Raw genomic sequence first — 24,214 nt, 5'->3', positions numbered from 1 at the left:
GTGTGGAAAACCTCCAAGAGCTCCAAATATTTCCAGCTGGACTCCTAAACAATATCAAGGAAGAAGCCAGCTGAAACCACATGCTTCACTGTGCCTGGTTGGTGCCTGGGGAATGACATATGGAGAAAAATTTCTCTTGAAAGTTTCTGATAATTTCTAATCACTAACTCAGAAATGCTGAAAGGTTCAGAGAAGGAAATACAGAATGAAGACTCTTAATGTGACCTCAGGCCTGGCATTTGGTAAATCATAATAATGAGACAATTATGGTTGATATGGTTGAGATTTTTTACGGACTTTGGTTAAATGTTATTTCAGTGTAAAAAGTGGTTCTCGTACCTGTAAGAGTACCATCCTACTTTAGGTGAAGGCCTCTTTAACAGCAATGCCCCTCTGTGCCAGCTGTGCCCCAGATGTGGTGGGACTGTACCTATAGTGCCTCTGGTAGCTGAGCTCAGGGCTGTGCTTTCAAGTTCCTCTGTGGCCTAAACAGCTCAGGGTTTTGTATATTTCTTTTTTCTAGGGGGGGCAAATTTGAACATCCCCTGATCCTCAGAGCCAGTGGAGAATTCCCTGGGCTACTCCTGGCTCGTGCCAGAGCACAAACACCCTTCCAGGCTTTGCCAAAGGCTTGGGAATGGGGTAGGATAACAGGGACAAAGTGATGCATTTTCAACCCTGGGGTGTCTGAGCAGATCATGAGCATCCCTTCCTTATTTGAGGGGAGTATTTTTGTCATCCCCTTTCGATAGAGGGGAAATAGAGTCACGGAAAAAATAGCTTTCCCATTGGCGCTTGGGAAACGAATGGCAGTCCGGGTCTGCACTCATGCCCTTGGGCTCTTGGCCATGGGGACAGTGTTCCCAGGACCCACGTTTCAGTGGCGTTGCAATTCTCCATGCTCTGACAGGTGTCTGGGAGGATGATGCAGTGGTACTTCTTACAGAAGGCTGTAAACAATGCTGATGTTTGTACTACTGGTTCAGGGGTATTTAAAGCTCATGCTTCAGGCCATCACCTGAACCCAGATCGAGCAGAAGGAAATTCCTGCATGTGCAGCGTTCCCAAACTCCACCAGACTGGGTGGGTGTTTGTTTTTAACCCTTCTTAAAGAAGGCGTTCAAGTCTGGGGATGCCAGGAGGGGTTGTAGCTCTCTAGTCCCTATGGAAGTGGTGGTTTAGTGTTAGCTGGGAGGAAGAAGCCTCTTGTTTTTGCTGCATTTGACTTTCAGACCTTCCTTTGCCAGTTCTGCTCCCAGTCACTGACGTGGCATGAGGGAACCCCATGGCCTTCCCCTGGCTGCTGAGCACCGCTGCCGGCTGGAAACGCTGCGCTCTTCACGTCTGCCCTGGGGGAGCTGTGACTGAGCTGCGGTTTGCACCGTGCCCAGCGTCTGCCTAGGTAAGTGCGTTGCCTCGGAAGGTATTAGTGGAAAGGAGGGAGATTCCCAAATCTGAGAAGCTACTTTGTGACAGCAAGAGCTTGAGCAGAGCTCGGGGTGAACCCGCAGTTACTGGATAGAGTGAAGCTGAGGTCCCACTTCAGGAATATGGGAAGAGCTGAGGTTGCTCCCATGTATTTGTCTGCTGGTGGGTATCTCCAGCATCCTCCACAGTGAAGCCTAACCCCAGGGTCTTTAAACCAAAGCCTGCTGTGCCCTGGCGGTGGCTGCGTGGGGAGAGCTGCGGGCAGGGGTGCGCCTGCTCTGGGGCAAAGCTGTGGTGAGGGCAGCGGCAGCACTGCCGGCTGCGAGCGCAGGTGGGATGCTGGCTCTGAACAGCTCGCTCTGAGCATGGGTGGGATGAGTGGGCTCGTGATGCCCTACGGGACCTGCAAGCCTTTGATGCCCGCTCTGAGACACGGGGTTTCTTGTCTTGCACAAGATGAAGGGGAATGATCTAATGAGTGCTTTATCATGCTAGACATTTAACAATATTCTGAATTTTGAGTATTGCAGTAAATTATTAAATAGAGTTCTGAAGACAAATTAACAGAGGATATGCCTTATTATTTAAAGATATTAATAATTATACAATTATGACCACAGAATTGCTACGAACATTTATATAAATATTATAAATATGATTGCAGTTTATTTAGAAGTTCATCACCACATGCAATAAATATTAATTTTTTGATACACAAAATAAGCTGTATTTTAAATATAATGCAATTTATATTTTGTAACATGTTACTACAATATTAGTAACTCCTCCCATCAAACAATACAGTGAGGGGAGAAGGAAAGACTAATAATTCCCTGTAGTGCTGTGCGTAAGAAGCATTTGTGTTTGTTTACTGGTGTTAGCAAAGGTTCTTGTCTCTGCTTTGAGATGGAATGAAAATAATACACTATATTTAGCAATGAAAAAGTATTCTCCTTAGCCGTGCAAAGAGGCTGATGCCTCTAGAGGGATGTGAAAGTCGTTTGCAGTTATTTCTATTCTCCATGGTCTCCTTGTAAGCTTCTTATAAGCTTGCAAGCAATATAACACAGTTGACGTATCTTGGCCAAATTATTTTTTATGTGAATTTTAGAAGATAAATGGGAAAAGTAAAAATAAAATCAGTTTCCAAAATGTCATGTCCATTTTCCCAAGCCTTCTTGCCATGATCCACAGGGAAGTCTTAAGGTGCCAGGAGCACTATGCCTTCCACTGTGGCTGTGTTAAAAGCTGCAGTGTAAGGTTCAACTAAGACATTAATTAAAAAAAAAAAAAGCAAAAAAAAAAAAAGCTCAAAGTCTCTGAAATGCCATGGCAATTATGTACCTAAATTGAACTTTAATGAGAGTGCTCAATCTGTGTTGGTAATTGTGGTTGCTGTTTATTTACAAATGCTATGTACCTGCTGATAGGCACAGCTGCTGCTGCACAGTCACTGATAACTGTCCTCTACACCTCAACAACTGTACGGCCATGGTGGTTTTTTGCTCCTAGCATTTTGGCAGCTGGAAATTTACATGCATCTTCCTGGAAATCTGTGATATGTACAATCTCTCAACAAACTGATGGAACAACTCAAAAATGAAAAGATATTAACCAGTGGTGACACTTACCAGAAGGACCATCCATAGTCCCATGAATGTGGTCGCCAGTCCTCTGGCCCAAGGCTGACTGTCACTTGGAAAACTTGAGTATACATCATGTGTGCCACCATCCCCAAGAGACCTGAGAAGCAGGGATTATAACAGGAATTTTTGTGCCAATGTTTTTTATAATTCTTGAGATAGCTACTGCTGGAAGTGCTTTGAAAGCTCCAGAAAAGTCTTTGTTGTACTTTTATGCCTCTTATTCTACTGTGGAGGAGGGAGTTGCATGGGCAGAGGAAAGGTGTGACTGAGAACTCATTATTTTACATCATACTGAATTCTCAATTAAGAGAAGAGTTAAAGAAAGAAAATTGTTGAAGAAAACGTTGCACAATTAGCATCCCCACCAACCTTGCTGCTGCAAAACAGGGGTATGCCACCCACAAGCTATCTCACTTAGCCCATCGCAGGCAGGCCTCAGGTAAGAGAATAAGGAGAGAGACTTCTGTAGGCAATTCAAGATTCAAAGTGTTAATGCCAAACAATGATATTTTATCTGAACAGCTGCTAAACTTTATAAATTTGAACACTCATAAAACACTTGGAAGTTACACAAGGAAGTTAAATGAACTCAGTATTCCTGATGATGTGTGGCGAGAGGACACCACAGGAATACTTTTGCCAGTACAATGCTGATGATGCTTGCTTTTGTGCCACCATTATATTTTGCTGAGATAATGACAACTGGGTGAAGATTAGATGCTCCACTCACCATGGTGTTAAGAACAGGGCTGCAGATAAATCGCAGGGTAGCCTGAGTTTGCTCTGCCGCTTAGCTGGCCAGCATGGTTCTTCAGCTTAAGCAGAAAAAACTGTCTGATTTTTACATTTAGACATCTCTCTGAGGAAAACCAGACCCTGCTTTTCAAGGAGTGGTGGCCAGGAGCAGCTCTGATGCTTGGAGAATTTTCTAGGTACAATAATCTGGGATGTGTGTGCTTTAGTCCCTTGGCAATGCAGATTATGCTCCCAGCTGAGCTCACGAAAAGCATGGGTTCAGGCACTTAGCTAAAGAGTGGGGCAGGATCATCATATCCCAAATAGACCTTGGACCTACAGATGTCAAAAACTCCCTTGTTCTGCATCAGCAGTTCAAGGCAGTTAGGAATACTGGTGTTCTGTCACGGTGGGGTACGATGTGGTCCTACACCTTACACTGGCACCTTAACCGAAGCTGCCATTTACTGTTCTCTCTGACCATCTACTTTTTTCCACGGTAGCCCTTCCTCCATATGGAAGATGCTGATTTTTCCCTCCCCAGACCCAACTCTTTGCTTTTCTTTCCTGCTTACTTTCAGAGTCTAAAGCTCTTCATTAGTCTCACCAGACATGTAGATGATTCAGGGCAATTCTGGGGGAGGGAAGTCGGGGAACGTCATGTTTGTGTTGTGGGTATGTTAAGCAGGACCTTCAGCAAGACAAATGTCATATTTGATGCAAACAACTGCAGAGGCTGAAAGAAGACATTTTATTACAAGAAGCTGCAGTGGTTTGCTCAGCTGCTTCATGTTGGTGTGACACACTGCAAAGTTAGGAGGTGGAAAGAGCAATTCACATCGGAAGGAATGGTATTTCAGCAAGGTGGGTGGCCTAATGGGAGCACAGCAAACTGGTACACACCTTGCTTGTTTCTGGCTATATTTAATTTCCAGAATTCACTGGGAGCTTGCTGTACTTTTTAAATCGGTGGATTTTTTTTTCTCCAGCTGACAGTTATAACATTGATCTTAAAGTTTGTGGTTTGCTGTTCCTGTACCTACTGTCAGTAATTTTTCAACCTTAATAAAATATTACAGACTGCCCTGAGACATGTCATAGTCACTCAGAGCCATCAGGAGGTTTGACACAGCCAGCACTACCTTCAGCAAGGCTGATCTGTTCTGTCATGCAAAACCTTAATGGCATTTCAGCAACGTTCAGGCCTTTTGCCGTGTGGGAGGCCAGCATGACAGTCCACTGATACAGGTGAGTAGGAGGTCATCAGCAAATCCTGCTGCAACTGGGGGACCACAGCGAAAACATGGTGTTTATTGCTTTATCTGCCTCATGGTGGGGCGGGGTGGGGGCAGACATGTGCCAGGCTGCACTGGCAGTGCCATTATGCCATGCACAATACGAATCCTACTTTCATTGTGCTACTTCATGCACTTCTGATTTGGCTTGTTCCTGATGCCACCCATTGGTGTGGGCTATTTTAGGTGTGCCTTGCCAAGTTCTCCATGGGGATATCCTCTGGTACTTTTTTGTTGTACATTTATTTGTAAGATTTTAGATAAAATTAACAGCTGTAATGTAAATCAACAAATGCTGTATTTACAAGGTCATCTTTTCCTCCAGCTGGGCAAAGAGGACAAAATGCCTGTCTGCCCACCCATCTGGGGTCCAGGGCAACAGACGCTTGCAGGTGGAAAATCCTGATAATTTGGTGGACTGGAGTGACCGGGTGGATGGGAGAGCAGAAACACTGACCATTTATAGCTGTCTCAAGATCATTGGCCTTGCAGGACCAGAATGGTTGCTAGGTGTCAGTAATGGGAAAACTTAAGGAACTAAATTTGAAAAGACAAGGTCTTTTAAAGCATGTTCAGATAACTTTACCAAAAATATTATTTATAAAATATATCACATTAATTAAAATACTTCATTATGAATATTACATGAGAGACATATGTAAGTTTTTTTTATTTGTATAAAGTTAAAAAGGATACCAAAATCATGATGTTCTGGGGTTTGTTTTTTAAATGACTCATAAGAGGTTGAGAAACTGCAGTAAGTGGCCACACTATCAGCATAATTTTTCCTAACCTTTAGGTGTTGAGCTATGAGAATATGAGGAACCCATTGCAGTTTTAGGGGGAATTCTAGCATGGATTTAATGAGAGGTGTGTTGCTCCAAGGCAAAATCCTCTTTGTTACTTAATTTCTATTGAGCTGTGTCATTATAAATATGCTAAACTTAAACAAATATGTTTTTCTTCTTTCTTCTGATATCTCTGTTACTGAAAATAAAATCTAGCAGTGTTATGGGGTTTGGTTTTGGTTTGTTTGGGGTTTTTTTTTTCAGTTCTTCCTATTTTTCTATCTTTTTTCCCTGTCAAACTTTAAAATTTATATTTGGAACACCATGGCAATGTGTTTATAAAGAGGGAAGGACAAAATAAAAATAGAAAGTTGTGTAGGAAAGCAAACTTCATAATTCTTACAAACTTTAAAACCACAGTTAATGGTGAAGAGACAGAAACAGCATGGAAATAATTGCTTGAATGCTGAAGAATTCAATGTATTTTGACTTTGAAAGTTGAACTGACTTTTTTTAAAATCCAAATTACATTCAAAGCTGAAATACATGCTTTGGTAGTTTTTACCAGATTTTTTTTTTGTCCTCTCAGCTCTGCTTCTGATCTAAGTTTTATACCTCTAATTGTATTTAAAAATTTGAAGCTATCTCTGAAGATACAAACTCCTTCACAGAATGTACACTGCCCATTATAATCTCTTTCAGCTTGAAATACAGCAGAATAAAATGCCCTTTTATTACAGAAGTTCTTTCTGCCAGAGAGGTCCATGCAGGAGTGCTTACAGAAACCAGCTGTGGCTCGATGCTTGTATAAATCCTGGGAAGTGGAGCTTTTAGCCAGCACAGCAGTAAAGGGACACTTAATTACATGGATAGATTTGATAACTTCTTTTAGAGGAGTTCCTCAAGTTCAGACACTGAAGGGCTCCAGGTACAGACCAAGCATGAAAATAACCTGAAACACTTGTCCTGAGAGATGTACATGTCCCCACATTACTCTTGAGGTTGCTGCTCAGTGCGATTACTAGAGCCCTTTTCATACTTAGTTTTGCTAATGAACAAGATGGGCTTCTTTGGTTTGAAGCATCAAGCCTTCACCTACTTTCAGGATTAACACAGGAAAAAAAATTATCAACACTATATGTTTTTCATTTTCTATTGGCTAATCAGTATGATGATGCTGAAAAAGGAAGGCTCAGGCTATGGCTACGGTAACGGCTGTGCAGGCTGGGGGAAGGCTAATTACTGCATCGCTGTTGTGAAATCAGGAATATCTATTTTCGCTTCTCCCTGGCAAGAGGCAAATTTATCATGCAGTCCTTGTTTCAAAGGAACAAAAAAATCATGGTGAAAAATATGCTAGTTAAATGGGGATAAGAGAGTCTTGTGTCCCCCAGGTTTTATTCTTTCAAAGTTTTAGAATTTTGTCTTGTTGTGGTTCCTCAGGCAAAAGGGAAAGGAAAGGTTCATACCTGAAAGCACAGTGAAGACAGCAGCAAAGGCATTTAACTTGAGCCCATCTATCACACTGCTTGAATGAAAGAGCTCGAGGCACATAAGGCTGAATCCGACGACTAACAGCATGATGTATAACACCTCGGATACTACTGATAACCACAGGACACCTGCAATACAACAGAGCAGCAACCAGACACTTATTTGGTAAATACTTTAAGAGGTTAGAGTTTGTAAAAATTGATTAGGAAATCAGGACTATCTAGGAGTAATTGTGTATTCAGAAAGCTTAAATTTAGCAAACTACCACCCAAACTCTGAAAAATAAAAAAAGAGGTGAATGAAGATGTGAAGAGCATCAGGGTGGTAAAGATACTGCAGAAAGAACAAGCTGTTGCCTAAGATCCCAGCTTGACTGAAGAACCTCTTTGGGTATCTCTAGAACCTCTTGGCTCCTCTGACCCAAAACATAAGACACACAATCTGTTTTCCCTCCCTGTGTCATGGTTTAGATGAGCAGAATCTGGCATACATGGAGGTGATGGGACATGATACCTCATGACGTATGGGCTGGTGGAGATGGACAGGTTTGGATACCTCTTTTTCACAAGAGTGTTCAAAGAAAACGTTTTCAGTCTAGGTTTTAAAATTCTTATCACAATACAATGTTGGGGCCTGTTACTAGAAACTCTTTCACAGAAAGTGGTGTCCTGCCGAATGACTGTTCTGACTTGGAGCGTTTGCATCCACTGCACAGGTCTCTGCTGCTGGGACTAATACAAAAACTGCCAGGATACCAGTGGGGGAGAGCCAGTTATTTATAACTCACGCAGTTGAAGAGCTGCAGACACTAAATTTGGACTGCCTTCCGTTTTCGCAACCCCTAGGTACAATCCCTCAGAGGAAGGGCAGAGTTGACATGCAAGTGTGACCTGCGCGTGCTGCAGGACCTTGGGGCTGTGCGCAAGTAAGTGGGTCTGGCTGAGACAGATTCGCTCACTATAGATAGCACATTCGGAAATTTCAGCACAAAACCTCTTGCACGATCTGCTGGGCCTTTTAAAGTCACCAAGCCATGGGGTAAATCTGAGAGGTTGGTAACAGATGATAATATTGAGTCCCTGCCAAATTTCCAATTGCTGTTTCAGCATGAGAATCTGCTAGAATTCTTCGGTACATTTGCTAACCTGATTGCTAGAGAATTCACCTGGAAACAGTGAGCAGTGATGGAAAATTTCAGCCTAAGCAGTCGAAACATGGAAAGTTAAGCATCTGAAGACAATGGCTTATATTAGAAATTGTCGCTGTAACCATAGAGACTGCTACAGGCTTCACTTGTATTAATACATTCTCTTCTTGCGGTAAGAACATATGTGTGATAATGCCTATATCAAACCAGATATGCAGTCTTCTATAAAATATTTGAGTGTCCTCTTAATGACCAAGTTGATCCCAGCTCATATTTGTCTGGGAATTTGTCTTTATAATTACATCTGATTGATATGTGCTATTCATTGTTGCCACTGTATCCGACCTTTTGAGTTTTTAAACAATACTACAGAGACTGTAATAAATAAACCTTCTAATTTCTCGCAGTGACTGTATGTGTAATATTGCATCTATCAACAGCAAACAGCTGTTTACCTCACTCCTGTTAGGCAATTTGGTATCAGGGCAACTGGCACAGGCTTCCAAAAAGAAATACCAGTGAGAGACAGCAAGGGTGGTGTTCTGTGAATCAGCAGGATTAAGAACGGATTTTGCCTCATTTTCTCACAAACAGAAGTTTCTGTCACAGGAGAATGATGAAATGGTTTGAGTTGGCAAGAATCAGATTATGTAAACCTGACTATAAACCGGGGCAGCAGGGAGCCCTAACTAACGAGTTCTAATTCATAGGTCTTTTCCAACCTGAATGACTCCGTGGTTCTATACATTTTTCAGCCCAGACTGGAAAGGGTAATAGACAACATATCTGCCCAGATGTTTATCGCTCTGTTTCTACTCCTGAGGATACTCACTGCTGGTATCACAAGGGCAGTGCTGTAGTAGTGACTCCAGTGTGGCTCTGTCTTCAGCTTCCATGGGCGAACAGCTAGCCAGAAGGATTGGACTCAAAGAGTTGTGATCAGTGAGGTATCATCAGGCTGGTGGCCAGTCACTAGTGGTGCTCCTCAGGGCTCAGTTTTAAGGTCAGTTCTCTTGAATGTTTCTATCAGTGACATGGACACAAGAGTTGAGCACATGCTAAGAAGGTTTGCTGATGATTCTAAATTAGGAGGAGATGTTGAGTCCCTTGAGAGGAGGGAGATCTTGGTAGATCTGAGTGCTGGGAAATCACCAACTGGATGAAATTTAACAAGGATAAATAATGGATTCTGCTCCTGGGACAGTATAATCCTGGATGTATGTATAGGCTGGAGTGCAGCCCTGGAGAAAGGGATCTGGGGGTTTGTTGATGGCTTGGGGGTTCAGTTGATCCACATCCGCAGTAAAGATACTGCAGAAAGAACAAGCTGCTGCCTAAGATACCAGCTTCACTAAAGGACCTCTTTGGGTATCTCTAGAACATCTTGGTTCTATACAATTTTTATCTATTTTATTTATTGCCCACCTATGAAATAGTGCTTGAAGCTGGATACTGTAGACAGAAGCGCAGTGTGCTTGAGAAATAATGGGAAGCTGGAGAGATGCACATACGTCTCTATGGGAGGTTCCAGGTTAATGTGGCCAGAAGGCAGGAGAGGAGACGCTGCTAGAGGCAGCCTTGTGCACATTCAGAGTGACAGGAGGGCTCTGGGAGGTGAGGGTGGAGGGTATGGGGCCTGGTGGGTGTTCTTTATCCTGCTGGTGAAGGAGAAAGGAACAGGAGGAAGGAAGACCTGGCTGTGTGGCTGGTGTCGCAGGGAGTGCACTGGCTTCTCTAACCACAAGGAACAAGGGCTGGTGACAGGAATAGGATCTACCTGGTCAAATGGGACAAGAGTGGTTTTGCCAGCAGGATAACCTTGGAAGATCTTCAAACCTGATACGCTGGAGAAGGTTTGACATAATTTAAAGACCTCTAAGGGCATGGGGGACAGTGAGGAAGCGTTGGGGGGCTGGAGCTCATGGTGTACAAGGTAAGGCAGGGAGAGCTTCACCTTCTCATCCTGTACAAGAAGAGGCGAAGTTCTCGCTCTCTACAGCTGCCTAACTGAGGTACATAGATAATAGAGCCTAGCCCTTGGAGCTGAACCAGCTGAACCAGGAGTAGGAGGAGACAAAATCTGCAACAATTCCAGACTGAGCTAAGCAAAAAGGTGGTCAAACACTGGAAGAGGGGCCCAGTGAGGCTGTGTGATCTCTGTCCTTGATGACATTAAAATCTCTACTGGATGTGGCCCTGAGCGGCTGGATCTAGTGGACATGCTTTCAGCAGAGGCTTGGACTGAAGGCTTCAGAAGCCCCTTCAACCCTAAATCATCCTATGATTTTTTTAATTTCACAGTTCCTAGGTCTATTGTACTGGGGGAGCAGCTGGAGGGAGGAAATTAACTGGGGTAGGGATAACAGGAGTAGAACTATATATAGTAGAGTTGAACTATGGCCCTGATGAACAACTCAGTGAGACATGAGTTTTGCTGTCCTGTGAAACCTCTTTCCAATGAGACAATGACCAGGTGAGTTACCCCTGGAAGACATAGTCAATTCTTTCTGCTTTTTTTGGACCCTATTCCTATCTGGAAAAGAACTCTAACTCTTCTGTCTTATTTCCTGGCGTACCTTGAATATTTGCTCTATGCCTTTTTAAAATGCATTTAGTGTGGGGGAAAGTAAGTTACACATGCAGAGTTTGCATAGTTCTGATTATGTCCTGTCCTGCCTGCTTTGATTTTGAATTTAATCTGAAATAATAACATCCAGAAAATGCAAGCTATATCTGGGTTTTGCATCTTCCTGTGTCTGTCAGAAGCAGAACAGTTGATTCAGGTTATTAATTCAGGAGACAGTGTCTTTCTTTTCTGTGCTGATGGTGAAGTGATCTCCCACTGCTCCTCTCTCAACATGAGATTCATGAGGCAGTCACTTGGCATCACTTACTTCTACTTACAATCTCTTACAGCCTCCTTCCTGCAAAGTAGAGAGCTCCTTCTCCTGAGGAGACCTCAGTTATTCCAGGTGACAGGGAAGAAGTTCTCCAGAGGATTTTTCTCTTTCCTTGTCTTTTCTGCTGTCACCTTTTCTGTCTGTCTTATTTCCCACCAGCCTGTGTCCTCTGCTCCAGGGATTTGTCTGGCCTAACTCAGCTTTTGTGAAAAAACTTTCCTTCAGAAGAGTCAGCACTCCATTCATTTGGAGAATCCTACCTGGATGGCCTGTATCTGAGGGTCTGTATTCCTATAAATCATCAGCTTTCTCTGTTGGTTTTTTTTTTGTTTGTTTGTTTTTGTCCTGTTTATGCTTTTTCCTTGCCTGTTCATCAAATTGGCTGTTACATGTGCAGAGAGGTGCTGTGGGTTTGTGTACAGTGGGATGTGCCTGTTATGTCAAGGACATTCTTCCCTAATGCAGAAAGATTTCAGGTTCTGGCCTGCCTCCTCCTCACTATGAGCAGCATTTGTCAGATGCTGTGTCATCCCTGCTCACCTTGTCGGAAATAATGCTGTGCCATTGTGGCAGCAACATGAAACCTCCTGGGAAAGGACAGTCTTTAAAACAAAACTAAATCAAAACTGATTTCACTTACACTCCTGTACACACATTCTCACAATCACGAGTATGTGCAAGGAGTCCATCCAGCTTGCAAGCACCAAGACGCGTGCATTCAGTCATTCTTCCCAGGATTCCCTGAAATAATACAGAGGACACCAGCTGTTGAGTCCTCCTCATGTCTTCTGGGCTTTTTGTAGGTTAGCAAAAATGTGATAGGTTTGCATGTCCCTTTTCATTCCAGCTAGGAGCTGACAGTGATCTGTCTTGTTGTTCTGTCATGTCTCTGTTACACATCATGATTTGCTTGTTGTCCTGTGTCTTTCAACCTGGTGTCTGATAATGTGTGGGTAGATGGGCCTTGATGGATCTTGATGACCCACTAATCTTGGAACCATCAACACCTGCTATTCTAATACACCTTCTCCAGCCATTGTTGACTCTGGTACTTCTCCACCAACCAGTCTACCATGTCCTCAACAGTGCTGCTGACAATGACAGTTACTATTGTGTACTGTGGACCACTTTGAATCTTTGCTCCTGCCCCACAGATATTATGCTGTATGTCACAGGTGGGATTGTTCTGATGCTGAACACCACAGACTCTGAAGTTGTTCCTGGAGGTAAAGCGGTCACCATCTTTTGGACAACTTCCTTGTGAAGTGAAAACACTGGAAGTACAGGACCTGGGCTGAGCTGCTCACCTGGAACTTGAGATGGCAAAGCTGGGACCCACCAGAAAAACTTACATAAATCAACTGACGTCATTGGATTCCTACCTCAGAAGGAATCATACCGCTGTCATGTTATCTCAAGATGTGTTGCACTCTATATGATCACCAGCTTTGCCTAAAATGAAAACATACCCCTGCTAAAAGAATATTTTTCTTGCTTCTGTCATTGGCCAGAGATTCTGATTTTTCAAGATCAGTAAAATAGCTGGGACATTACTAAACTTCTTTGTGCCTTGGAGCTATTTTTATTTCCTCAACAATGCACTAAGAGATTGTCTTCTCTGTGGAGTTCATAGCGAAAAGCATCAGTGTCACCTCCTCATGGACTTAGCCACTGCATCAGCATCGTTACATGCCAAGGAAATTCATTTCCAGCAACCCCAAGTGAAGCAAACAAACTCTTCATTGTGGCTGAAAAGATAACTGTTACCCACATGATTGCTGAAATTTTAGGAACTTAAGTACTTCATGAACCCTCTGACAAGATCAGTCCCTTGCATTTCTGTCAGACAGCGGAGGGCAGCATCAACATTTTGAAAGAAGATTCATAGATACTGAGTGCATTTCTGTGGTGATCATGTTAAGTGCATCTGCCAGAGACAATGTGTTAACAAAAGGAGGTTGCAGACACCTTCTGAATGAATGAAACAAACTGAATATTTTTCTGACAGCAAGGTAAAGAAGCTTTACCTCCGCCTGCAATGAGTCTTGGCTCAGAAGTTCTTCACAAAACCCGAGTTTATTTCAAGTCAGCCCAGATCACCAGGGAAGAAGGCACTGTAAATGAACACGCTATTACCTCTCACCAGGGAGCACTCTGAGTCAGGAATCTCCCATGCCAGTTTCCTTTGAAATAGGAATTCTGAAAAATGTCATAGAAATTCTGCTTAGGACTCGAAGCATCGTACCACGTTTCAGTGAATTCCTGATTAAGGAATCTAAAGAACAGTGTGGTTAATGACTTCCAGTTGTTTTGAGCTGATTTTGCCTGTTTGGTATCCAAGTTAAGAAGTATAAATATGAAACTGGGGTAACTGCTGTTGTTGCCACAGGTTATTCTGTTGGTATCCATGTGGCCTTTTTCCTCTGGAGTACGAAACACCAAGGACCATTCACAGTATCCTGAGCAAAAATACATAGCAAAACATCTAGTATTCTTTGTTCAGGTCCACTGCAATTTCCTGTCACAAAAAAGCAACAGTCGCTGATGCAGACTTTTCTGTGAGAGACTTCTGGTTAAACTGACCTCAGAAATGTCAAGAAATTACTGACATGCTCTTCTGTGCTCTTTCCCCACAACATGCAAAGATAATTCTTAGTTGTCTTGTGTCGTATTATTAAAGCCATTCTTAGACTCGTTAGCAATTTGGGCTGAAATACCAAGAACGTGGATAACATCTGAATGCGATTATGAGCAGGATGATAAAGGAGCATTTACTGCTGTTTCTGGAACCACAAAGTTCCATAATTTCGATTATTGTTGAGCTTTGGAGATGAATACAGCTGACAAACTAGTTCTAGAGAGCCTAAATACACATCTATACCTCCTACCACCTACATTCACATGCAGGCATGGAGTTATACTTGTTGGCAAATTAGAAAAGTTGATTTTTGGTGCCAGCTTACTACGCTAACAGTTTCTGATGCCAGATTGTGAGGTCCTATCTCCAGATGAAATAATGATATTGAAATCCCCTCCTGGCTGCTTCTCTAGGCTGGTCAGGTCATGAAAATTACTGTCAAAGATCCAATATTAGTACATGTTCTCAAGGCAGCACTGAAGAGGTGGCCAACAGAGAAATTGCCGTTAGAGTTCAAAGTGTTTTTAATCCATAAACATGAGCTGTTTGCTCATAAAGGATCTCTTCTGGGAAAATAATTTTGCTATTCCTGAAGGAGATTGCTGAGTCATGTTAACTATGTTATATGCAGCATAGGCAGGAATTGTGTACATGAAAATTTAAGTCAGGCATTTTGGCTAGTAGCTTGGAAATTATGCCAGAATTATAAAAAAAAAAACACATAAGTGAATGTATTAACTGCCAAGCTATGGGATGCTTCCTGCTGAAAGCCCCAGCATTCCCTGAGCAATGCCCAAAAAGCAATAGTCCAGATTCTGTATTGATTTTTGAGGGCCCTTTCAGACAGAAAATTAGCTTCCTAATTGGGGTAAACTCACATTCAGAATGCCTCAGTGGGATCTCATCCTCCTACTGTCTCAGTCTCTGCTCTCTGCTGAAGATGATCTGTGGTTGCTGCTTACCAGCCTTCCTAATAGCACAACTGCCCTTCTGGCTGATGAGTTCAAGGATCTGACCAAAGCAGCTTCATTTGAACTGTCACACTGCCATGCTGTCCCTGAGCAAGTAATCAGACTGGACAACGGTGCAGGCAGGCAAAGAGATCTTGAAAAGGTTTATGTTTGCCACATTCCTCATAACTCAGCATTACGCATCTGCTCTGATAGTCAGAGCCTGATAGTCTGAGCTATGGTGAGGCATCATTTCAAGTCACTCCTCTGTCAATTCAACCTTAACCTGTCTGAGAAATTCTGATACAAACAAGTAGAGGCTCTGGGGTTTTTTCTACATCAGGGTTCATCATATGACAAAAACCTTCTGTATACTAGAAACAGTGGAGCTTGAGCAGTGTGTGCTCCTAAATAACTATTAGGATTATCGCAGCTGACTGAGATGAAATCCAGAGCACTGCACTCGAAGGACAAGCTGGGTGCTGCATTGTTGGACAGCTGAAGGGACATCAAGTGTTCAAGCAACATTGTCCTGGAGAGTGTGCAACCTCCCTACCTCCTCATTGGCATTGCTGCTAGCCCCAGACACTGATGCTGCTACTTGAGGAAGAAAGTGCTCCTGTTAGCCCATGGTTCACAGTCATTGTCCCCAAGATCCTGAATGGCTGAACAACACAGGGAAACCACAAGAGGCTGACAAGTCAAATAGCTAGATGTCATCCAACATGGGAGGAAAGGAACCACATATGAGGGTAAAACTTGGTTTTGGGTGATGTGAGTTTGCATGGAGGAAGTCGTGGTACAGGCATTATTCCTTCTTTGTGCAAAAATGTTTCACTATTCTTCTTGGTCTCCCTGCATGCTGCAGCAGCCAGGGAGATGGGAAGCTGTTACCTGTGGTCATGTTACCAGCAACAAAAAGCTGTGCCCGCTTGCCTTTGACAGCCTCAGGGCTGTATGGCCTGCTTTATGAACATAACACTTGCATTGGAGATGGGGGGAGAGCACCTGTGTGCTAGATGGGAATCGATCCTTCTCCTTGGTTTGTTTTTTGATGATGGAAATCTAAAGATAAATTTCTTTCTGTAAGGTACTGTGTTAGAGCTAAAGAGTGTGTGAGGGACCCAGAACTTCTTAGTAACTGAAAAACTGCAGCCCTTGTTGTCACCCTTCCTGGGAAAGGAAGCAAAAGGGAGCAGAGATAGCTGTGAAAAGAGTGGCCCCAACAGCCCTCTTGCACTTCCTTATCGAGATCTAATTCTCAGGAAGATGCTGACCATCCATAGCCTGTGGCGCCCACACAGTGGTCTGCCACATCAGGGAAAATCTTGTTATTTCTTTAATACTTGATTCCAGAGCTAGTAGCGTAATGCTGTGAGCAGACTGGCAGCTGCAAAATGTGTAGTAGGTGCTGGTTTTTATGGTGAGTGCTCCATAGACCTAGTGGGTGTTTGGTTTTTTTCACTACTGATTTTAAAAATATTCTGTTTACCTATGTTGAATGGAATTTTCTCCACATTTTTGGTCCTGTCTGCTTAGTTCCTCCTGGTCTATATTTGGTGTCCTTATGTTTCTTGACTCTGGCTGTCATTGCTCGGCTTTTCCAGACTTACATGCTATGTTGGAACTGACACCTGGTTCTCACTTTTAGCTCTCCTCTTCATGTTCAGGGCAAGAGAGAAGAGAGGAAAAAAATATACAAATGGGTACACATTGAGAAATGTGCATCTCGTTTGGGAAAAGCATTAAAGTAAGCTTGAAAGTGCCATGTAAATCTCATGCTTTCTCTTCCAGTTGCATTCTGATTGTTTTAGTAATTTGCTCATCTCTGCTGCTCCAATACTGGCAATTACAAGCCAGAAATATTGGAGTGATCAATAAAAAATGGTGAAAGAAATAAACATTGAGCATGCTGTTGTGGCTGGCATAGGGACTCAGCTCTGAGCAGTCAGCCCGTCTGTTGGTTAATGCAGTCTCATAATATCAGACCATCTGCCTGCTCCTCTTGTGCTGCAGTGTAAAAACACTGGGAGAAGTAGACCACAGAGCTATGAGAGACGTCCCTCCAAAAGAATGGAAGCTTCATGATCCTAAAAGCTATCAGAGATACCTAAAACTACCTGTTGTTGTAAAGCAAGTAAGACAGTCAAGATAGATAAAGGGCCGACACCCAGAGAAGAGACTGCTGTTTGCAGACATGAGAGACCATATGACAAATACCCGAAACTGCTTAGGTGAGAGAAGAAATGCCAGCTGTTTCTATTTTGTTTAACTTTAGTTCTTCATTAGTTTCTTGATTGTGAAAGATGAGGTGGAGCTGTGAATCCTAAAATTAATCTTTTCTATAGGATGATGTGTTTTCTGTGACTTTTTATAGTTCTGGTATTGAGCTTGATTTTGAATTTAATCTTGTGCATGATACTGAGCAGACTGTGGAATAACTTTGTGCTTATTTTCTTTTTTTCTTGGTGTAATAGTAATATAGTGAGTTATGTAATAGAAAAGACAATGAAAAATACTCTAAATAAGGACTAGCCCATATGCCTTACTAAATGTATTTGGGTTAAATGTTTCCCTTTGAAGACCTACAGTGCAGGGCATGTGATGTACTTCCCCCCCTCAGCACTGGGCTGAGAAATTATGTTCAGACCCTGTGGCTGTCATTGTCCACAGCAGAGAACCAGTATTCTCTGTGTCTTTGACATCACCAGTGTGAAATACAGGACTTGCTTCCTTTTAGGAATTAGGAATTCAGCTACTAAGCACGGTATTATCTTTGTATATCTGATGAGTTTTTAAAAATAACTTCAGTGTTTCATAACAGATGTGTAAGAAAACACAGATAAAATGTTAGTAACACATTTTTTCCTGCATACTTAATGACAGCTCTCCTAAAACAAGTGCACAGGTATGTGTCTGTGTGGGTATGTATATACCCTATTGCAGATATATTAAGACTAATGCGATCAAAATACAAAATATTCAAGAAGACAGTAGAAACTGTTTTGGAAAGTGTACAATTTGTGGGAAACCCAGTTACATTACTTTTCACTGGATGCAGGTCTCTCAGTGGTCCTTTTAGAAAATCTGTCCTCTTTTTTTTTTTTCTTCTCAAGAAGAGCTACCCAGTTCCCAAAAAAGGAGGTCTGTTTTTTAACTTGGCTCTTACGAGTTTCATTTGTCTCTTTTCCAGCCTGAAATCTGTTCTGCGCTGTCCGCAAACAAAAAAGTATTCCCTATCCTTGACCATAACTGTCAAAGTCTTCTCTCTACCTCTTTCAATTTTATCATAACTTTTTTGAGCTGGGGCTGGCAGAGGAGGGGTGAGAGGTGCACAGAGTGCTGCGAGTGGGTGCATCATGAATACATGTGGTGGCATGGTGACATTTTTGTTTTGTTCTTTATTTCCTACAATGATCCCAATGTTTCTTTTTATCTTTTCTTAATGTCTGCAGAGCAGTGAATTAATGGTTTCATAGAAGTGTCTGTCATCACTCCAGGAACTCTATCCTGAGGGGGAAAAGCTCATTCAGAACCCATCACTATATATGTAAAGGTAGGATTACTCTTCGTGTTCGCCACTTTGCGTTTACCAACACCAAATATTATCTGCCATTTTCTCTCAGTCACTGAGTGACTGAGAAGGATTTGTGAATAGTTTAGATGTCTGTAGTATATCTAGTATTGTCAAAGTTTTCAAGCTCCATCTGTCCTTTTAGCTGAACCTTTTAATTACTTTTAATCAACTCGTTTTTCTTGCATACCCTTCTTCGCAACTTTTTTGTTTGTTTGTTTTTTTGTTTTTGTTTTTAACTTTTCTTGCTTCTGCAAGGGAACCGAATCTCTCTGTTAGTCCTGGCTACGAGGTATTTCTTACCAACATTTTGAATCATGGTCCCCACACCACTCAGGAATAAGTCAAGAGTTACAGGTTTTGCAACTCTTTTCTCCATGCTCATAAAATTTGTCCTAATTTTAGTCTCTGCATTGTGCCAAGCATGATGTTTCTCAGTTTTTGCATGGGGTTTTGAAGTCTGCTCCTACTGTTTTGCTTTCTATCCTTATACCTTCTCTGATATCAAGTTTAACCCTGCTACTGTAAGTTATTCCAATGGGTGATCACTAATATAATTCTGTATTTTTTATCTGAGCATGGAATCCATCCACAGAGATTTTGTTGCTCATTAATGACATTACCTTGTTATTCTGATTCAGCTTTAGTACCTGACATCTGCTTTGTCTTTCAGTGTAATCAGTACCAAGACGTTATTGTCCCACTAATTATCTTTCTCCCATCAAATTTCTGGTACACCTATTATGTCAGTATCCATTAGAATCAGGCATCTAGTTTCTCTTCTCATTAATTGCTGTTGTAGTGCTGGCTTCGAAGCATGTATAGATTTGGCTCAGATTTCTCTTTTTCTGTGCTGTGTTTAGGTGAGACTTTATTTATGTGCTGTTTGCCATGTGCTACCTTAGTTTTGCCAGCTACTCTTTAGATAATATAGAATTTTTATTGCTTCATCTCTACAGGATGCATCATTATGAGCTGTGTAGAGGACATGCAGAAGGCATCTCCTACCTCTGCCAGTACAGTCTTTAATTTTAAAAAGTCCCCTGTAACATTTTGGACTGTTAAATGCTCACTAGCAATGAACATTTTCCTTCTGCAAGGTTTTGCCTTGCCTCAACCTCTATAGTTTCTAAAAAGTCTTGTTTGTTTTATACATGTGAATTTCCCTATAAATAAGCAGAAAGCACTGCAATATAGGCAGCTGCTGATGACCTGCTGCTTTGCCATTCATTGTGGATATTATTCCATAAGTACCACAGCTGAAGCAAGTGAGGTTCTACAGAGCATTAGAGTAACTTAGACCAGATTGTACCACACCTGTAAGGAGTCTGTCCTGTGACTCCTGTCCTGTGTTGGTGTAGCCATCTCTAAATTTTGGGCCAATGCTGACCTTTGAGACTGTTCCTGAGGCAACTTTGCAACAGAACTCCTCAGGCTGGAGCACCTCATTTCAGCATGTGCTGGAGGCACTCCAGGTACTTGGAAGTGCCTGAGTCACAGCCTCGGAGAACAAAACTCTTGGGGGCCCCATGTTTCCTGTAGACCCTCACTCTTCCCCAGCAAAGTTCTTTAGCAAAAATTCTGCTTCCAACTTATTTCCACTGTATATATCCCAGCCTTCACTTACACAAGGAGTTCAGCTGGTCGTGACTCCCCATCCTCTGGCTCTCACGGTGTCACTGTCATTGACAGCTGACATTTATGCATCTATAGAAGGATGTGGGAATTTGAATCCCCACACAGTTCTGGGCAGGGGGAGGAACAGACCTATATACATATATAGCTGTGGTGTTATGCTAGTCAGTGAAGCAATTTATCAGATCATTTGATGGGACATATATAGCCACATTTTGCTTTCCATTGTGGTGCCACAGTTTCCAGACATAATACTTGGCCTTGGTCTCTTCCTTTTGAACCTATCCTCCATGGCCTCTTGGAAGTCCTCTCAGGTGCAGATTTGATGCAATGGTAAAGGGGAGCTAGAAGGTGCACCCAAAAGGTATGGGGAGAGGAGGATAGTGGTGGAGTGTGTCCCAGCCTCAGTGTTCTGGTTGGACACTGCAACAGGGAGCATGGCAGAAAGATGTTCTAGGAAGGCTTACAACAGCCCAAAGGGAGAGGAAAGGTTTCAAGCCGCATCCAAAATTAGACCAAGCAGCTGAAAACTGAGTGTATCATGTAAGTGTCCCTCACTAAATAGGTTATCATTTTATTCTTTGGATATCAAAATACTCAGAAGGAACAAAACTGTGATTAAGTTTTGTGGAGAAGACCCCAGGAGCAATTCAGAACTGAAAGATCAGGTCCAGCCTACTGTGACAGTTCCCTTGTGACTCCTTTTGGAAATAACTTGCTAGCTTTCTACTCACATCTGTAACAAACATTAGAAAATAGCACACGTCATGGGATCCGACAACATCTGCTCTGTGAGAGCCTATTAAAAGTCCTGGCCAATATAACCAGCTATTACCCTATCATCCTTTATCAACAGCAAATGGAAATTGTAATAAGAAATATTTGTGGACACAGAAAATGTTTTTTTTTTCTAGTTATTATCTACCATCACCAAGCTGATTTTGTTAAGCAGATTTGGCACTAACAACCAGCAATAGCTAATAAATTCAATGTTAGGCTTACAAGGTTCTGACAGATTGTTGGCAGCTGCCTTAAATGCAGGGAAGAGCTCTCCTAGTGTGGGTTGGAAACGCTTATTTATACCATACTGTGGGTCTGTTTGCCCCCAAATTTTGCTGCCTCCTTTTAGTAGATGTCATGGGTGTGATATATGCAAAGGGAATAATAACTGATCAGAGATATAGTATCCAGCTACACTAGAGATCAGCACAAACGGATTAAAGATAGAAAGCTCAAGCATAAGCTATTACATTTTTACAGTAAGAATAAGAAACATTTTCATTTATGAATGCAAGATTTGTGGTAAGGATGTAGCTCGCCTTAGCATAAATGGTTTTATATTACTGTGAGTTTTGGTGATTAGCTTTTCTATGCTAAGCAGGTTTTAAATATTATCAAGGAGTTTTGTACTGACTTGCTGTTGATGACAGACTTCAGAAGAGACTAGCTGTACAACTAGACTAAGTTTGTTCTTAGGCTTCCTTTTAGCATGTCTTAAAAGTGGAAGATGATGTGCTCAGAAGGAGGCCCAGGCTTCAACAGCCTGTGTGTAGCTTAACAGTTGGTTAGATAGAGGTCTTCTTTGGATCAGGGAAAACCTACTGAAAAGAAAACTTTGGAAAACCTGAGTGCTCATTTTGCAGTAATGGAGCATGTACTCGTTGAGACATTTTAGATAATTGAAGCTTGAACAACCACTTTTTAGTTGTAAGTGATGCTAACAATATGTACAGAAACTGAATAAGATGAAGTCTCATTGTGAAGATGTTTAGTCCAAAAATTCCCAGTTACACAATGGACTGTGAAAACCACAATATGTTTGTATAACTGAACTCAAACTGTGATATTTTCTGCGTTTTATCATATCTCGTTTACTTGGAAGAAAAATCGAGAATCTGTCCCAGTATTGGGTGTAACTGAGTACTTGACAAGCCTCTGGCCATTAAAGTCAATGCTGACAGGGGATGAAGAAATTAAGGGAGTGGAAGGTTCTTTTTAATAGGAAAAGAGCCAAATAAGTCAAGAAGTTAAAGAATTCTGCAGTGAAAGTAAATTGGGCATCACCGACATAATTTTCTCTTCACATCTGGTGGAAGTATCTCTGGACAGTATAAAACTGATGGTGAAAAATTAAGATTAAGTATGTTGCAGTGTCCAACGATCTACAGTTGCGGAATTTATCCTGGCTTTGTTTGTGAGTCAGATGGTCAGCATTTTCCATCTCTGACAGAGCATTCTCCTCTCTTTCTGTCAATATGCTTTACAACTCTATTGGAAAACTTCAGAAATAGATACAACTTTCTTGACATCACTACAGCAGAAGGGCCTGCCTTCCTTAAAAAGGAAGAATAGAATAGTCTGGAAATATACAGTGACACTGTGCAGTAACTCTAAAATTCTACTAAAAAAAAATTTGCTGACAGCATTTCACACAACAAAAAGAAATACTTAAAGCGCTAAATGCTGTTTTGGAAAGTGTGTGGGTGATGCAACCAAGCATTATGCACCATAATGAACTTTCACAGAAGATGGATAAAGCATGAAAACATCCCATTGCCTTTGCAACAGACAGATTGTGCTTGTTTTGAGTCTGTCTCCTGAAGGTGTCATGCAATGCCCACTAGTCCTTGCACTGGGAAAGGCAGTGAACTACCATTCCCCCAGTTGCCTTTTCAGTTCCTCTTATGCCTTTATCAATGCCCATCATATCTCTTCTCACATGCTTCTCCTTCAGGCTGGAAAGTCTTAGTCTTGTCCTTGTACAGAACCTTCCAGACCTATGATTATCCTTGATGCCATTCTGTGTTCTGGACTAAAAAGGACAAAAAAACACACTGTATTTTATATAAAGGTGAAGCTTTGGTTACAGTCCTCATGCAACAGGATACTCTCTGCTCTGTTCTCAAATCCTTTGCTAATGTTTTCTAGCTGATTGTTTTTTGACTGTTGCTGAGTATTGAGCTAGTGTTTTCATAAGAATGGTTACGCCCCAAGGTCCCATTTGTGTGTGTAAGACTTAACTCAGAGCCCATTTAGTGGCAGTAATCCCAGGATTGTTCTTCCCTTATGTGCATAATTTATTTACGTTTACTTACAATGAATTTCACAGAGGCTGTCTCTGTTACTGTTTCTCTCATAGAAATACCCTACTGCTTTATTAATGGTAATTGCTCTTCTCTTTCAATTTGTCCAGCTGATCAGCAATTCAGACAAACTAAGAACAACTGTTCCTTACACCACTTACTGCCTCTCTGCCAGACCTGATGGAGGTACTGTATGCCCAAAAGGTTTTGTGATTGTCTCAAGTGATCTAACAAAATACACCGCTTCTTTGTACAAACATGAATTTTCATCTGTCCTTTGGATTCTCCAGAAGCCCACTGCTAGTATGAAGGGCACTGCAAGGCTCGTGCACCTCTTCAGCTGTGGGCAGAGCACTCTGTCGTGAGCAGGGAGCAGAATGGGCTCAGCTGCCCATTTTTTTAATTGAACCCTACCCATTTTTTCCTGATAAATACTACTTTGAAATATGGGTTAAACGTGTTGAGAATTTACAACTCCAATGCCAGGGCAAGGAAAATCTTTGCAGCCTGTCTCTGTGTGCTTGAATATATATTTTTTTCAATGGTAAATCAAGCAAACAAGCATCTAGATGATTTGCTTTCACCAAAAGACATTTGGTACTGTGACTGCAGCTTTCTGACCATAAATGTCTTCATGGCCTGAGGAAACCATGTAGCATGTCCTTCCTCACTAGAGGAAGAAAAGAAATGTCTGTATTACAATATAGATCTTTATATTCTTGAAAAAAAATCAGCTGAATGAAGAGAAAATGCATCAGAGAAATGACAGATCTGCATAAACCAAGTAAACAGCTGTCATAAACCCTTGGCATTTGTTTCACCTGACTGTGTGTAATCTGGATGACATGTAGGTGCTCGTGTGCTTAGGAAGTAATGTTTCCCCTGGCACTGAAGTACGACA

At 41.9% G+C, this 24,214-nt stretch overlaps 1 protein-coding gene across 3 annotated transcripts in view; it reads right to left on the bottom strand.

The window, feature by feature from the left end:
* GSG1L (GSG1 like) overlaps window positions 1–24,214 on the bottom strand; it is a 59,163-nt gene that overhangs the window by 17,479 nt on the left and 17,470 nt on the right. For 2 of the 3 annotated variants that reach the window (XM_027796393.2, XM_027796394.2), the window contains exons 3-4: window positions 7,362–7,514; window positions 3,060–3,171 (exon numbers count right to left, since the gene is read on the bottom strand). In XM_027796393.2, coding sequence (XP_027652194.1) covers window positions 3,060–3,171; window positions 7,362–7,514 — 265 coding nt within the window. Of the gene's footprint in view, window positions 1–3,059; window positions 3,172–7,361; window positions 7,515–9,365; window positions 9,550–24,214 lie in introns of those variants that run through there. The other variant, XM_055806653.1, reaches the window with a different exon arrangement.

Source organism: Falco peregrinus, chromosome 5 (assembly GCF_023634155.1).
Source record: "Falco peregrinus isolate bFalPer1 chromosome 5, bFalPer1.pri, whole genome shotgun sequence".
Classification (NCBI taxonomy): Eukaryota; Metazoa; Chordata; class Aves; order Falconiformes; family Falconidae; genus Falco; species Falco peregrinus.
Note: the sequence above shows the minus strand (reverse complement) of the source record. Positions and strands in the feature narration are given on the sequence as shown.